The sequence below is a fragment of the Lampetra fluviatilis genome, unplaced genomic scaffold (genome assembly GCF_964198595.1).
Source record: "Lampetra fluviatilis unplaced genomic scaffold, kcLamFluv1.1 SCAFFOLD_567, whole genome shotgun sequence".
Classification (NCBI taxonomy): domain Eukaryota; kingdom Metazoa; phylum Chordata; class Hyperoartia; order Petromyzontiformes; family Petromyzontidae; genus Lampetra; species Lampetra fluviatilis.
The window spans coordinates 9,096-23,416 of NW_027621560.1; the positions used below are offsets into that span (position 1 = coordinate 9,096).

The following is a 14,321-nucleotide window of genomic DNA, read 5'->3' on the forward strand; positions in this document are numbered from 1 at the left end:
ACCACCCCACCTCACCTCACCACCTCACCTCACCACCCCACCTCACCACCCCACCTCACCTCACCACCTCACCTCACCACCCCACCTCACCACCCCCCCTCACCACCCACCTCACCTCACCACCCCACCTCACCACCTCACCTCACCACCTCACCTCACCACCCCACCTCACCACCCCTCCTCACCTCACCACCCCTCCTCACCACCCCACCTCACCTCACCACCCCACCTCACCACCCCCCCTCACCACCCCACCTCACCTCACCACCCCACCTCACCACCCCCCCTCACCACCCCACCTCACCTCACCACCCCACCTCACCACCCCCCCTCACCACCCCACCTCACCTCACCACCCCACCTCACCACCCCACCTCACCTCACCACCCCACCTCACCACCCCACCTCACCACCCCACCCCACCTCACCACCCCACCTCACCACCCCACCTCACCACCCCACCTCACCACCCCTCCTCACCACCCCACCTCACCTCACCACCCCACCTCACCTCACCACCCCACCTCACCACCCCTCCTCACCACCCCTCCTCACCACCCCACCTCCCCTCACCACCCCACCTCACCACCCCTCCTCACCACCCCACCTCACCTCACCACCCCCCCTCACCACCCCTCCTCACCACCCCCCCTCACCACCCCACCTCACCTCACCACCCCCCCTCACCACCCCACCTCACCTCACCACCCCACCTCACCACCCCACCTCACCACCCCACCTCACCACCCCACCTCACCTCACCACCCCACCTCACCACCCCACCTCACCTCACCACCCCACCTCACCACCCCTCCTCACCACCCCACCTCACCTCACCACCCCACCTCACCACCCCTCCTCACCACCCCTCCTCACCACCCCTCCTCACCACCCCACCTCACCACCCCACCCCACCTCACCACCCCACCTCACCACCCCCCCTCACCTCACCACCCCACCTCACCACCCCCCCTCACCACCCCACCTCACCACCCCACCTCACCTCACCACCCCCCCTCACCACCCCCCCTCACCACCCCACCTCACCACCCCACCTCACCTCACCACCCCACCTCACCACCCCTCCTCACCACCCCTCCTCACCACCCCACCTCACCACCCCACCTCACCTCACCACCCCACCTCACCTCACCACCCCCCCTCACCACCCCCCCTCACCACCCCTCCTCACCACCCCACCTCACCACCCCACCTCACCTCACCACCCCCCCTCACCACCCCCCCTCACCACCCCTCCTCACCACCCCTCCTCACCACCCCACCTCACCTCACCACCTCACCTCACCACCCCTCCTCACCACCCCACCTCACCACCCCACCCCTCCTCACCACCCCACCTCACCACCCCTCCTCACCACCCCTCCTCACCACCACCCCTCACCGCAGGTACATGGACTTCTACCCCTCGCCCTCCAACGTCTCGTCAAGTGACTTCCTGGTGGACAAGAGTGCCAACTACTTTGACTCGGAGTTGAGTCCACGCCGACTGCACTCGCTGCTGCCTAACGCCCGGCTCATCACGCTGCTCACACCGCCTGGACTACGTGCCTACTCTTGGTACCAGGTACTCAGTCAGTCAGTTAGTCAGTTAGTCAGTTAGTTAGTCAGTTAGTCAGTCACTCACTCAGACACTCACTCAGCCACCCACTCAGTCACTCACTCAGCCACTCACTCACCCACCCACTCAGTCACTCACCCACTCACCCACTCACTCAACCACTCACTCACTCACCCACCCACTCACTCACTCACCCACTCACCCACTCACTCACTCACTCACCCACTCACTCACCCACCCACTCAGTCACCCACCCACTCACTCACTCAGCCACTCACTCACCCACTCACTCACCCACTCACCCACCCACTCACCCACCCACTCACCCACTCATCCACTCACTCACCCACTCACTCACCCACTCACCCACCCACCCACTCACCCACCCACTCACCCACTCACCCACTCACTCACCCACTCACTCACCCACTCACCCACCCACTCACTCACCACCCACTCACTCACTCAGCCACTCACTCACTCAGCCACTCACTCAGCCACTCACTCACCCACTCATTCACTCACTCACCCACTCACTCACTCAGCCACTCACTCACCCACTCACTCACTCACCCACTCACTCACTCACTCAGCCACTCACTCACTCACTCAGCCACTCAGCCACTCACTCAGCCACTCACTCACTCACCCACTCACTCACTCAGCCACTCACTCACCCACTCACTCACTCACTCACCCACTCACCCACCCACTCACCTACCCACCCACTCACCCACCCACTCACCCACCCACCCACTCACCCACTCACCCACCCACCCACTCACCCACCCACCCACTCACCTACCCACCCACTCACCTACCCACCCACTCACCCACCCACCCACTCACTCACCCACCCACCCACCCACTCACTCACTCCACCCACTCACCCACCCACTCACCCACCCACCCACTCACCTACCCACCCACTCACCCACCCACCCACTCACCTACCCACCCACTCACCCACTCACTCACCCACCCACTCACCTACCCACCCACTCACCCACCCACCCACTCACCCACTCACCTACCCACCCACTCACCCACTCACCCACCCACTCACCCACCCACTCACCTACCCACTCACCCACCCACCCACTCACCCACTCACCCACTCACCCACCCACTCACCCACCCACTCACCCACTCACCTACCCACCCACTCACCCACCCACTCACCCACCCACCCACTCACCCACTCACCCACCCACTCACCCACCCACCCACCCACTCACCTATCCACCCACCCACTCATCTACCCACCCACTCACCCACCCACTCACCCACCCACTCACCTACCCACCCACTCACCTACCCACCCACTCACCCACCCACTCACCCACCCACTCACCTACCCACCCACTCACCCACGCACCCACCCACTCACCTACCCACTCACCTACCCACCCACTCACCCACCCACCCACTCACCCACTCACCTACCCACCCACTCACCCACTCACCCACCCACTCACCCACCCACTCACCCACCCACTCACCCACCCACTCACCCACCCACCCACTCACCCACCCACCCACCCACTCACCCACCCACTCACCCACCCACCCACCCACTCACTCACCCACCCACCCACCCACCCACTCACTCACTCACCCACTCACTCACTCACCCACCCACCCACTCACCCACCCACTCACTCACCCACCCACCCACCCACCCATCCACCCACCCACCCACCCACCCACCCACCCACTCACTCACCCACCCACCCACTCACCCACCCACTCACCTACCCACCCACTCACCCACCCACCCACCCACTCACCCACTCACCCACCCACCCACCCACTCACCCACTCACCTACCCACCCACTCACCCACTCACCCACCCACTCACCCACCCACTCACCCACCCACTCACCCACTCACCCACCCACTCACCCACCCACCCACCCACCCACTCACCCACCCACTCACCCACCCACCCACTCACCCACCCACCCACTCACCCACCCACTCACTCACCTACCCACCCACTCACCCACTCACCCACCCACCCACTCACCCACCCACCCACCCACTCTCCCACTCAACCACCCACTCACCCACCCACCCACCCACTCACCCACCCACTCACCCACCCACCCACTCACCCACCCACTCACTCACCCACCCACCCACTCACCCACCCACTCACCCACCCACCCACTCACCCACCCACTCACCCACCTCTCTCCCTCTCTCCCTCCCCACAGCATCAGAAGGCTCACAACGACCCCGCCGCTTTGAAGCACTCGTTCTACGAGATCGTCACCGCCACATCATCACCACCACCATCACCACCATCATCACCACCATCACCACCATCACCACCATCACCACCACCATCATCAGCGGAGGTGCTGACGCTGAGGAATCGATGTCTGTATCCAGGACTCTACGCACATCACCTGCAGGCCTGGCTGAGGTTCTTCCCTGTGGGACAGGTTAGTCAGTCACTCAGTCAGTCACTCAGTCAGTCACTCACTCAGTCACTCAGTCACTCACTCAGTCAGTCACTCAGTCACTCAGTCACTCACTCAGTCAGTCAGTCAGTCACTCAGTCAGTCAGTCACTCACTCAGAGACTCACTCACTCAGACACTCAGTCAGTCACTCACTCAGTCAGTCACTCAGTCACTCAGTCAGTCACTCACTCAGTCAGTCACTCAGTCAGTCAGTCACTCACTCAGTCAGTCACTCAGTCAGTCAGTCACTCAGTCACTCAGTCACTCACTCAGTCAGTCACTCAGTCACTCAGTCACTCAGTCAGTCACTCAGTCAGTCAGTCACTCAGTCAGTCAGTCACTCAGTCAGTCAGTCACTCATTCACTCAGTCAGTCAGTCACTCAGTCACTCAGTCAGTCAGTCAGTCACTCAGTCAGTCAGTCACTCAGTCACTCAGTCACTCAGTCACTCAGTCACTCAGTCAGTCAGTCAGTCACTCACTCAGTCAGTCACTCAGTCAGTCACTCACTCAGTCAGTCACTCAGTCACTCAGTCAGTCAGTCAGTCACTCAGTCAGTCACTCAGTCAGTCAGTCACTCACTCAGTCAGTCACTCAGTCAGTCACTCACTCAGTCAGTCACTCAGTCACTCAGTCAGTTAGTCACTCAGTCACTCAGTCACTCAGTCAGTCAGTCACTCAGTCACTCACTCAGTCAGTCAGTCACTCAGTCAGTCACTCAGTCAGTCAGTCACTCACTCAGAGACTCACTCACTCACTCAGACACTCACTCAGTCAGTCACTCACTCAGCCACTCACTCACTCACTCAGCCACTCACTCACCCACCCACTCACTCACCCACTCACTCACCCACCCACTCACCCACCCACTCATTCACCCACTCACCCACTCACCCACCCACTCACTCACCCACAGTATTATTAAACCTCTAATAGAGGCTGTAAGTTATTCGAATTATGGGAATGTCGCTTTAATAAAAATGTATTTGGTGGAAATGTTGCCTTGAGTGAGTGGGTGAGTGAGTGGGTGAGTGAGTGGATGAGTGAGTGGATGAGTGAGTGGGTGAGTGAGTGGATGAGTGGGTGAGTGAGTGGATGAGTGGGTGAGTGAGTGGATGAGTGGGTGGGTCAGTGGATGAGTGGGTGAGTGAGTGGATGAGTGGGTGGGTCAGTGGATGAGTGGGTGAGTGAGTGGATGAGTGGGTGGGTCAGTGGATGAGTGAGAGAGTGGCTGAGTGGGTGAGTGGCTGAGTGAGTGGGTCAGTGAATGAGTGAGAGAGTGGCTGAGTGGGTGAGTGGCTGAGTGAGTGGGTCAGTGAATGAGTGAGAGGCTGAGTGAGTGAGTGGCTGAGTGAGTGAGTGGCTGGGTGAGTGGCTGAGTGAGTGAGTGTGTGGCTGAGTGAGTGAGTGAGTGGCTGAGTGAGTGAGTGAGTGGCTGGGTGAGTGGCTGAGTGAGTGAGTGAGTGGCTGAGTGAGTGAGTGGCTGGGTGAGTGGCTGAGTGAGTGAGTGAGTGGCTGAGTGAGTGAGTGAGTGGCTGAGTGAGTGAGTGCGTGGCTGAGTGAGTGAGTGACTGACTGAGTGAGTGAGTGGCTGAGTGAGTGAGTGACTGACTGAGTGAGTGGCTGAGTGAGTGAGTGAGTGGCTGAGTGAGTGAGTGGCTGAGTGAGTGAGTGAGTGGCTGGGTGAGTGGCTGAGTGAGTGAGTGAGTGGCTGAGTGAGTGAGTGGCTGGGTGAGTGGCTGAGTGAGTGAGTGAGTGAGTGGCTGAGTGAGTGAGTGAGTGGCTGAGTGAGTGAGTGCGTGGCTGAGTGAGTGAGTGACTGACTGAGTGAGTGAGTGGCTGAGTGAGTGAGTGACTGACTGAGTGAGTGGCTGAGTGAGTGAGTGAGTGGCTGAGTGAGTGAGTGGCTGAGTGAGTGAGTGACTGACTGAGTGAGTGGCTGAGTGAGTGAGTGAGTGGCTGAGTGAGTGAGTGGCTGAGTGAGTGAGTGGCTGAGTGAGTGAGTGGCTGAGTGAGTGAGTGGCTGAGTGGGTGAGTGGCTGAGTGAGTGAGTGGCTGAGTGAGTGAGTGGCTGAGTGAGTGAGTGACTGACTGAGTGAGTGGCTGAGTGAGTGAGTGAGTGGCTGAGTGAGTGAGTGGCTGAGTGAGTGAGTGACTGACTGAGTGAGTGGCTGAGTGAGTGAGTGAGTGAGTGGCTGAGTGAGTGAGTGGCTGAGTGAGTGAGTGGCTGAGTGAGTGAGTGGCTGAGTGAGTGAGTGGCTGAGTGGGTGAGTGGCTGAGTGAGTGAGTGGCTGAGTGAGTGAGTGGCTGAGTGAGTGAGTGGCTGAGTGGGTGAGTGGCTGAGTGGCTGAGTGGGTGAGTGGCTGAGTGAGTGAGTGGCTGAGTGAGTGAGTGGGTGAGTGGCTGAGTGGCTGAGTGGCTGAGTGGATGAGTGGTTGAGTGGCTGAGTGAGTGAGTGGCTGAGTGAGTGAGTGGCTGAGTGGGTGAGTGGGTGAGTGGCTGAGTGAGTGAGTGGCTGAGTGAGTGACTGACTGAGTGACTGACTGACTGACTGAGTGACTGAGTGACTGAGTGACTGACTGAGTGACTGACTGAGTGACTGACTGAGTGACTGACTGAGTGACTGACTGAGTGACTGACTGAGTGTCTGAGTGGTGGGTGAATCTGTGTGTGTGTCTCAGCTGTTGATTCTAGACGGGACGGAGCTCCGTCGAGATCCCGCCGCTCTGATGTCCACGCTGCAGAAATTCCTCGGATTGACTCCAATCCTGGATTACAGCACTCTACTCAAGTGGGTGACTCACTCACTCAGTCACTCACTCAGCCACTCAGTCACTCACTCAGTCACTCACTCAGCCACTCACTCACTCAGTCACTCACTCACTCAGCCACTCACTCACTCAGCCACTCACTCACTCAGTCACTCACTCACTCAGCCACTCACTCACTCACTCAGACACTCACTCAGTCACTCACTCAGTCACTCACTCACTCAGCCACTCACTCACTCACTCAGCCACTCACTCACTCAGACACTCACTCACTCAGACACTCACTCAGTCACTCACTCAGTCACTCACTCACTCAGCCACTCACTCACTCAGCCACTCACTCACTCAGCCACTCACTCAGCCACTCACTCAGCTACTCACTCACTCAGCCACTCACTCACTCAGCCACTCACTCACTCAGCCACTCACTCACTCAGCCACTCACTCACTCACTCAGCCACTCACTCAGTCACTCACTCACTCAGCCACTCACTCACTCACTCACCCACCCACCCACTCAGTCACTGAGCCACTCACTCAGCTACTCACTCACTCAGCCACTCACTCACTCAGCCACTCACTCAGCCACTCACTCAGCTACTCACTCACTCAGCCACTCACTCACTCAGCCACTCAGCCACTCACTCAGCCACTCACTCACTCAGCCACTCAGTCACTCAGTAACTCACTCACTCAGCCACTCACTCACTCAGCCACTCACTCACTCAGCCACTCACTCACTCAGCCACTCACTCACTCAGCCACTCATTCACTCAGTAACTCACTCACTCACTCAGCCACTCAGCCACTCCCTCAGCCACCCACCCACCCACTCACTCACTCAGCCACTCACTCAACCACTCACTCACTCAGCCACTCACTCAGTCACTCACTCACTCAGCCAGTCACTCACTCAGTCACTCACTCACTCAGCCACTCACTCACTCAGCTAGCTACGCAGGTTCGGTCGCGATGCCGGTTTGGTCGTGCGGTGGTGCCGTTTGGACGTAGATACGACGTCGAGAAGGGCTTCCGGTGCGTCCTATTTGTACGTTGATACGACGTTCAATCTCAATGTTGGTTTGGTCGTGTGGTGGTGCTGTTTGGACCTGAATACGACGTTCGCAGTCGCGATGTCGGTTTGGTCGTGCGGTGGTGCCGTTTGGACGTAGATACGACGTCGAGAAGGGCTTCCGGTGCGTCCTATTTGGACGTTGATACGACGTTCGGTCTCAATGTCGGCTTGGTCGTGCGGTGGTGCCGTTTGGACCTGGATACGACGTTCGGTCTCAGTGTCGGTTTGGTCGTGCGGTGGTGCCGTTTGGACGTAGATACGACGTCGAGAAGGGCTTCCGGTGCGTCCTATTTGGACGTTGATACGACGTTCGGTCTCAATGTCGGCTTGGTCGTGCGGTGGTGCCGTTTGGACCTGGATACGACGTTCGGTCTCAGTGTCGGTTTGGTCGTGCGGTGGTGCCGTTTGGACGTAGATACGACGTTCGGTTCTCAGTGTCGGCTTGGTCGTGCGGTGGTGCCGTTTGGACGTAGATACGACGTTGAGAAGGGCTTCCGGTATGTCCTATTTGGACGTTGATACGACGTTCGGTCTCAATGTCGGTTTGGTCGTGTGGTGGTGCCGTTTGGACGTAGATACGACGTTGAGAAGGGCTTCCGGTGCGTCCTATTTGGACGTTGATACGACGTTCGGTCTCAATGTCGGTTTGGTCGTGCGGTGGTGCCGTTTGGACGTAGATACGACGTCGAGAAGGGCTTCCGGTGCGTCCTATTTGGACGTTGATACGACGTTCGGTCTCAATGTCGGCTTGGTCGTGTGGTGGTGCCGTTTGGACCTGAATACGACGTTCGGTCGCGACGTCGGCTTGGTCGTGCGGTGGTGCCGTTTGGACGTAGATACGACGTCGAGAAGGGCTTCCGGTGCGTCCTATTTGGACGTTGATACGACGTTCGGTCTCAATGTCGGCTTGGTCGTGCGGTGGTGCCGTTTGGACGTAGATACGACGTTCGGTCTCAATGTCGGCTTGGTCGTGCGGTGGTGCCGTTTGGACGTAGATACGACGTCGAGAAGGGCTTCCGGTGCGTCCTATTTGGACGTTGATACGACGTTCGGTCTCAATGTCGGCTTGGTCGTGTGGTGGTGCTGTTTGGACCTGAATACGACGTTCGGTCGCGATGTCGGTTTGGTCGTGCGGTGGTGCCGTTTGGACGTAGATACGACGTCGAGAAGGGCTTCCGGTGCGTCCTATTTGGACGTTGATACGACGTTCGATCTCAATGTCGGTTTGGTCGTGCGGTGGTGCCGTTTGGACGTAGATACGACGTCGAGAAGGGCTTCCGGTGCGTCCTATTTGGACGTTGATACGACGTTCGGTCTCAATGTCGGCTTGGTCGTGTGGTGGTGCCGTTTGGACGTAGATACGACGTTCGGTCTCAATGTCGGCTTGGTCGTGTGGTGGTGCCGTTTGGACGTAGATACGACGTCGAGAAGGGCTTCCGGTGCGTCCTATTTGGACGTTGATACGACGTTCGGTCTCAATGTCGGCTTGGTCGTGTGGTGGTGCCGTTTGGACGTAGATACGACGTCGAGAAGGGCTTCCGGTGCGTCCTATTTGGACGTTGATACGACGTTCGGTCTCAATGTCGGCTTGGTCGTGCGGTGGTGCCGTTTGGACCTAGATACGACGTCGAGAAGGGCTTCCGGTGCGTCCTATTTGGACGTTGATACGACGTTCGGTCTCAACGTCGGCTTGGTCGTGCGGTGGTGCCGTTTGGACCTGGATACGACGTTCGGTCGCGATGTCGGCTTGGTCGTGCGGTGGTGCTGTTTGGACCTAGATACGACGTCGAGAAGGGCTTCCGGTGCGTCCTATTTGGACGTTGATACGACGTTCGGTCTCAATGTCGGCTTGGTCGTGTGGTGGTGCCGTTTGGACGTAGATACGACGTCGAGAAGGGCTTTTGGTGCGTCCTGCTGGGGGAGAGCGGTCGGAGTCGCTGCCTTGGGAAGAGCAAAGGACGCACTTACCCAGACATGGAGCCCAGGGTGAGGACACCGCCCCATTGAACTCTCGCCCTGAACTCTCTGTGTGTGTGTCTCTGTGTGTGTGTCTGTCTGTGTGTGTCTCTGTGTGTGTGTCTCTGTGTGTGTGTCTCTGTGTGTGTCTCTGTGTGTGTGTCTCTGTGTGTGTGTCTCTGTGTGTGTCTCTGTGTGTGTCTCTGTGTGTGTCTCTCTGTGTGTGTCTCTGTGTGTGTCTGTCTGTGTGTGTCTCTGTGTGTGTGTCTCTGTGTGTGTGTCTCTGTGTGTGTCTCTGTGTGTGTGTCTCTGTGTGTGTGTCTCTGTGTGTGTCTCTGTGTGTGTCTCTGTGTGTGTCTCTCTGTGTGTGTCTCTGTGTGTGTCTGTCTGTGTGTGTCTGTCTGTGTGTCTCTGTGTGTGTCTCTGTGTGTCTGTCTGTGTGTCTCTGTGTGTGTGTCTCTGTGTGTGTCTCTGTGTGTGTGTCTCTGTGTGTGTCTCTGTGTGTGTGTCTCTGTGTGTGTCTGTGTGTGTGTCTGTCTGTGTGTCTCTGTGTGTGTGTCTCTGTGTGTGTCTCTGTGTGTGTGTCTGTCTGTGTGTCTGTGTGTGTGTCTCTGTGTGTGTCTCTGTGTGTGTCTGTCTGTGTGTGCCTGTCTGTGTGTCTGTCTGTGTGTCTCTGTGTGTGTCTCTGTGTGTGTCTCTGTGTGTGTCTGTCTGTGTGTGTCTGTCTGTGTGTCTGTCTGTGTGTCTGTCTGTGTGTCTCTGTGTGTGTCTCTGTGTGTGTGTCTCTGTGTGTGTGTCTCTGTGTGTGTCTCTCTGTGTGTGTCTCTGTGTGTGTGTCTGTGTGTGTCTCTGTGTGTGTCTCTGTGTGTGTGTCTCTGTGTGTGTGTCTCTGTGTGTGTGTCTCTGTGTGTGTGTCTCTGTGTGTGTGTCTCTGTGTGTGTGTCTGTGTGTGTCTCTGTGTGTGTCTCTGTGTGTGTCTCTGTGTGTGTCTCTGTGTGTGTCTCTGTGTGTGTCTCTGTGTGTGTCTCTGTCTGTGTGTGTCTCTGTGTGTGTGTCTCTGTGTGTGTGTCTCTGTGTGTGTGTCTCTGTGTGTGTGTCTCTGTGTGTGTGTCTCTGTGTGTGTGTCTCTGTGTGTGTGTGTCTCTGTGTGTGTCTCTGTGTGTGTCTCTGTGTGTGTCTGTCTGTGTGTCTCTGTGTGTGTGTCTGTCTGTGTGTCTCTGTGTGTGTCTCTCTGTGTGTGTCTCTGTGTGTGTGTCTGTCTGTGTGTGTCTGTCTGTGTGTCTGTCTGTGTGTCTCTGTGTGTGTGTCTCTGTGTGTGTGTCTCTGTGTGTGTGTGTCTGTGTGTGTGTGTCTCTGTGTGTGTGTCTCTGTGTGTGTGTCTCTGTGTGTGTGTCTCTGTGTGTGTGTCTGTCTGTGTGTGTCTGTCTGTGTGTCTCTGTGTGTGTGTCTCTGTGTGTGTCTCTGTGTGTGTGTCTCTGTGTGTGTGTCTCTGTGTGTGTGTCTCTGTGTGTGTGTCTGTCTGTGTGTCTCTGTGTGTGTGTCTCTGTGTGTGTGTCTCTGTGTGTGTGTCTGTCTGTGTGTGTCAATGTGTGTGTCTCTGTGTGTCTCTGTGTGTGTCTGTCTGTGTGTGTCTGTCTGTGTGTCTGTCTGTGTGTCTCTGTGTGTGTCTCTGTGTGTGTCTCTGTGTGTGTCTGTCTGTGTGTGTCTGTCTGTGTGTCTGTCTGTGTGTCTGTCTGTGTGTCTCTGTGTGTGTGTCTCTGTGTGTGTGTCTCTGTGTGTGTGTCTCTGTGTGTGTCTGTGTGTGTGTGCGTGTCTCTGTGTGTGCGTGTCTCTGTGTGTGTCTCTGTGTGTGTGTCTCTGTGTGTGTGTCTCTGTGTGTGTCTCTGTGTGTGTCTCTGTCTGTGTGTGTGTCTCTGTGTCTGTGTCTCTGTGTGTGTCTCTGTGTGTGTGTCTGTGTGTGTCTCTGTGTGTGTGTCTCTGTGTGTGTGTGTGTCTCTGTGTGTGTGTCTCTGTCTGTGTGTCTGTGTCTCTGTGAGTGTGTCTCTGTGAGTGTGTCTCTGTGAGTGTGTCTCTGTGAGTGTGTCTCTGTGTGTGTCTCTGTGTGTGTGTCTCTGTGTGTGTGTCTCTGTGTGTGTGTCTCTGTGTGTGTCTCTGTGTGTGTCTCTGTGTGTGTGTCTGTCTGTGTGTCTCTGTGTGTGTGTCTCTGTGTGTGTGTCTCTGTGTGTGTGTGTCTCTGTGTGTGTGTCTCTGTCTGTGTGTGTGTCTCTGTCTGTGTGTGTGTCTCTGTCTGTGTGTGTGTCTCTGTGTGTGTGTCTCTGTGTGTGTCTCTGTGTGTGTCTCTGTCTGTGTCTCTGTGTGTGTGTCTCTGTGTTTGTCTCTGTGTGTGTCTCTGTCTGTGTGTGTCTCTGTGACTCTGTGACTCTGTGTCTGTGTCTCTGTTTCTCTGTGTCTGTCTGTCTCTGTGTGTGTCTCTGTGTGTGTCTCTCTCTTCCTCTGTGTCTCTCTGTCTCTGTGACTGTGTGTCTGTGTCTCTGTCTGTCTCTGTGTGTGTCTCTGTCTGTCTCTGTGTGGAGCCCAGAGTGAGAACCCTCCCATTGAACTCTCCCATTTCACTCTCTCTCTCTGTCTGTCTCTCTCTCTCTGTCTGTCTCTCTCTCTCTGTCTGTCTCTCTCTCTGTCTGTCTCTGTCTCTCTCTCTGTCTGTCTCTGTCTCTCTGTGTGTGTCTCTCTCTCTGTGTTTCTCTGTCTCTCTGTCTCTGTGACTCTGTGTCTGTGTGTGTCTCTCTGTCTCTGTGTGTCTCTGTGTGTCTCTCTATATGTCTGTATTTTTTTCTAACCATGAGACTCTGTGTGTGTGTCTGTGTGTGTCTGTCTGTGTGTGTGTGTGTGTCTGTGTGTGTCTGTGTGTGTGTGTCTGTGTGTGTGTGTGTCTGTGTGTGACTGTGTGTGTGTGTGTCTGTGTGTGTGTGTCTGTGTGTGTGTGACTGTGTGTGTGTGTCTGTGTGTGTGTCTGTGTGTGTGTGTGTCTGTGTGTGACTGTGTGTGTGTGTCTGTGTGTGTGTGTGTCTGTGTGTGTCTGTGTGTGTGTGTGTCTGTGTGTGACTGTGTGTGTGTGTGTCTGTGTGTGTCTGTGTGTGTGTGTGTCTGTGTGTGTGTGTGTCTGTGTGTGACTGTGTGTGTGTGTGTCTGTGTGTGTGTGTCTGTGTGTGTGTGACTGTGTGTGTGTGTCTGTGTGTGTGTCTGTGTGTGTGTGTGTCTGTGTGTGTGTGTGTCTGTGTGTGTGTGTCTGTGTGTGACTGTGTGTGTGTGTCTGTGTGTGTGTGTGTCTGTGTGTGTGTGTCTGTGTGTGTGTGTGTCTGTGTGTGTGTGTGACTGTGTGTGTGTGTGACTGTGTGTGACTGTGTGTGTGTGACTGTGTGTGACTGTGTGTGTGTGTGTCTGTGTGTGTCTGTGTCTGTGTGTGTCTGTGTGTGTCTGTGTGTGTGTCTGTGTGTGTGTCTGTCTGTGTCTGTGTGTGTCTGTGTGTGACTGTGTGTGTGTGTCTGTGTGTGACTGTGTGTGTGTGACTGTGTGTGTGTGTCTGTGTGTGTGTGTGTCTGTGTGTGTGTGTCAACAGGCGCGTCGCTACCTGGAGCGTTACTACGCGCAGTCCAACGCTCACCTCCTCACCGTCATCACCAGCTTGGGGCAGAAGCCTCCTCACTGGCTCACCGACTCGCTCACCACTCACTCGTAACACTCACCACTCACTCACCCACCCACTCACCCACCCACTCACTCACCCACTCACTCACCCACCCACTCACTCACCACTCACTCACTCACTCACCACTCACTCACCCACTCACTCACTCACCCACCCACTCACCCACCCACTTACTCACCCACCCACTCACCCACTTACCCACTCACTCACTCACCCACCCACCCACTCACCCACTCACCCACCCACTCACTCACCCACCCACCCACCCACTCACTCACCCACCCACTCACTCACTCACCCACCCACTCACCCACCCACCCACTCACCCACCCACCCACTCACCCACCCACTCACCCACTCACTCACCCACCCACTCACCCACCCACCCACCCACTCACTCACCCACCCACCCACCCACTCACCCACTCACTCACCACTCATTCACCCACTCACCCACCCACTCACTCACCCACCCACCCACCCACCCACTCACCCACCCACTCACCCACCCACTCACTCACCCACCCACTCACCCACTCACTCACCCACCCACTCACTCACTTACCCACCCACCCACTCACTCACCAATCACCACTCACTCACCACTCACCCACCCACTCACCCACCCACTCACTCACCCACCCACCCACCCACTCACCCACCCACCCACCCACCCACTCACCCACCCACCCACCCACCCACTCACCCACTCACCCACCCACCCACCCACTCACCCACCCACCCACCCACTCACCCACCCACCC

General features: G+C 56.9%; 1 protein-coding gene across 1 annotated transcript; it reads left to right on the top strand.

Moving 5' to 3' along the window:
* The first annotated feature begins 1,411 nt into the window (after window positions 1–1,411).
* On the top strand, window positions 1,412–13,714 carry LOC144955414 (bifunctional heparan sulfate N-deacetylase/N-sulfotransferase 2-like). The gene is made up of 5 exons (XM_078885640.1): window positions 1,412–1,585; window positions 3,800–4,030; window positions 6,731–6,840; window positions 9,776–9,881; window positions 13,468–13,714. Exons 1-5 carry the CDS (start codon window positions 1,412–1,414, stop codon window positions 13,585–13,587), a joined length of 741 nt encoding a protein of 246 aa, XP_078741766.1. The 3' UTR covers window positions 13,588–13,714.
* The last annotated feature ends 607 nt before the right edge of the window (window positions 13,715–14,321 follow it).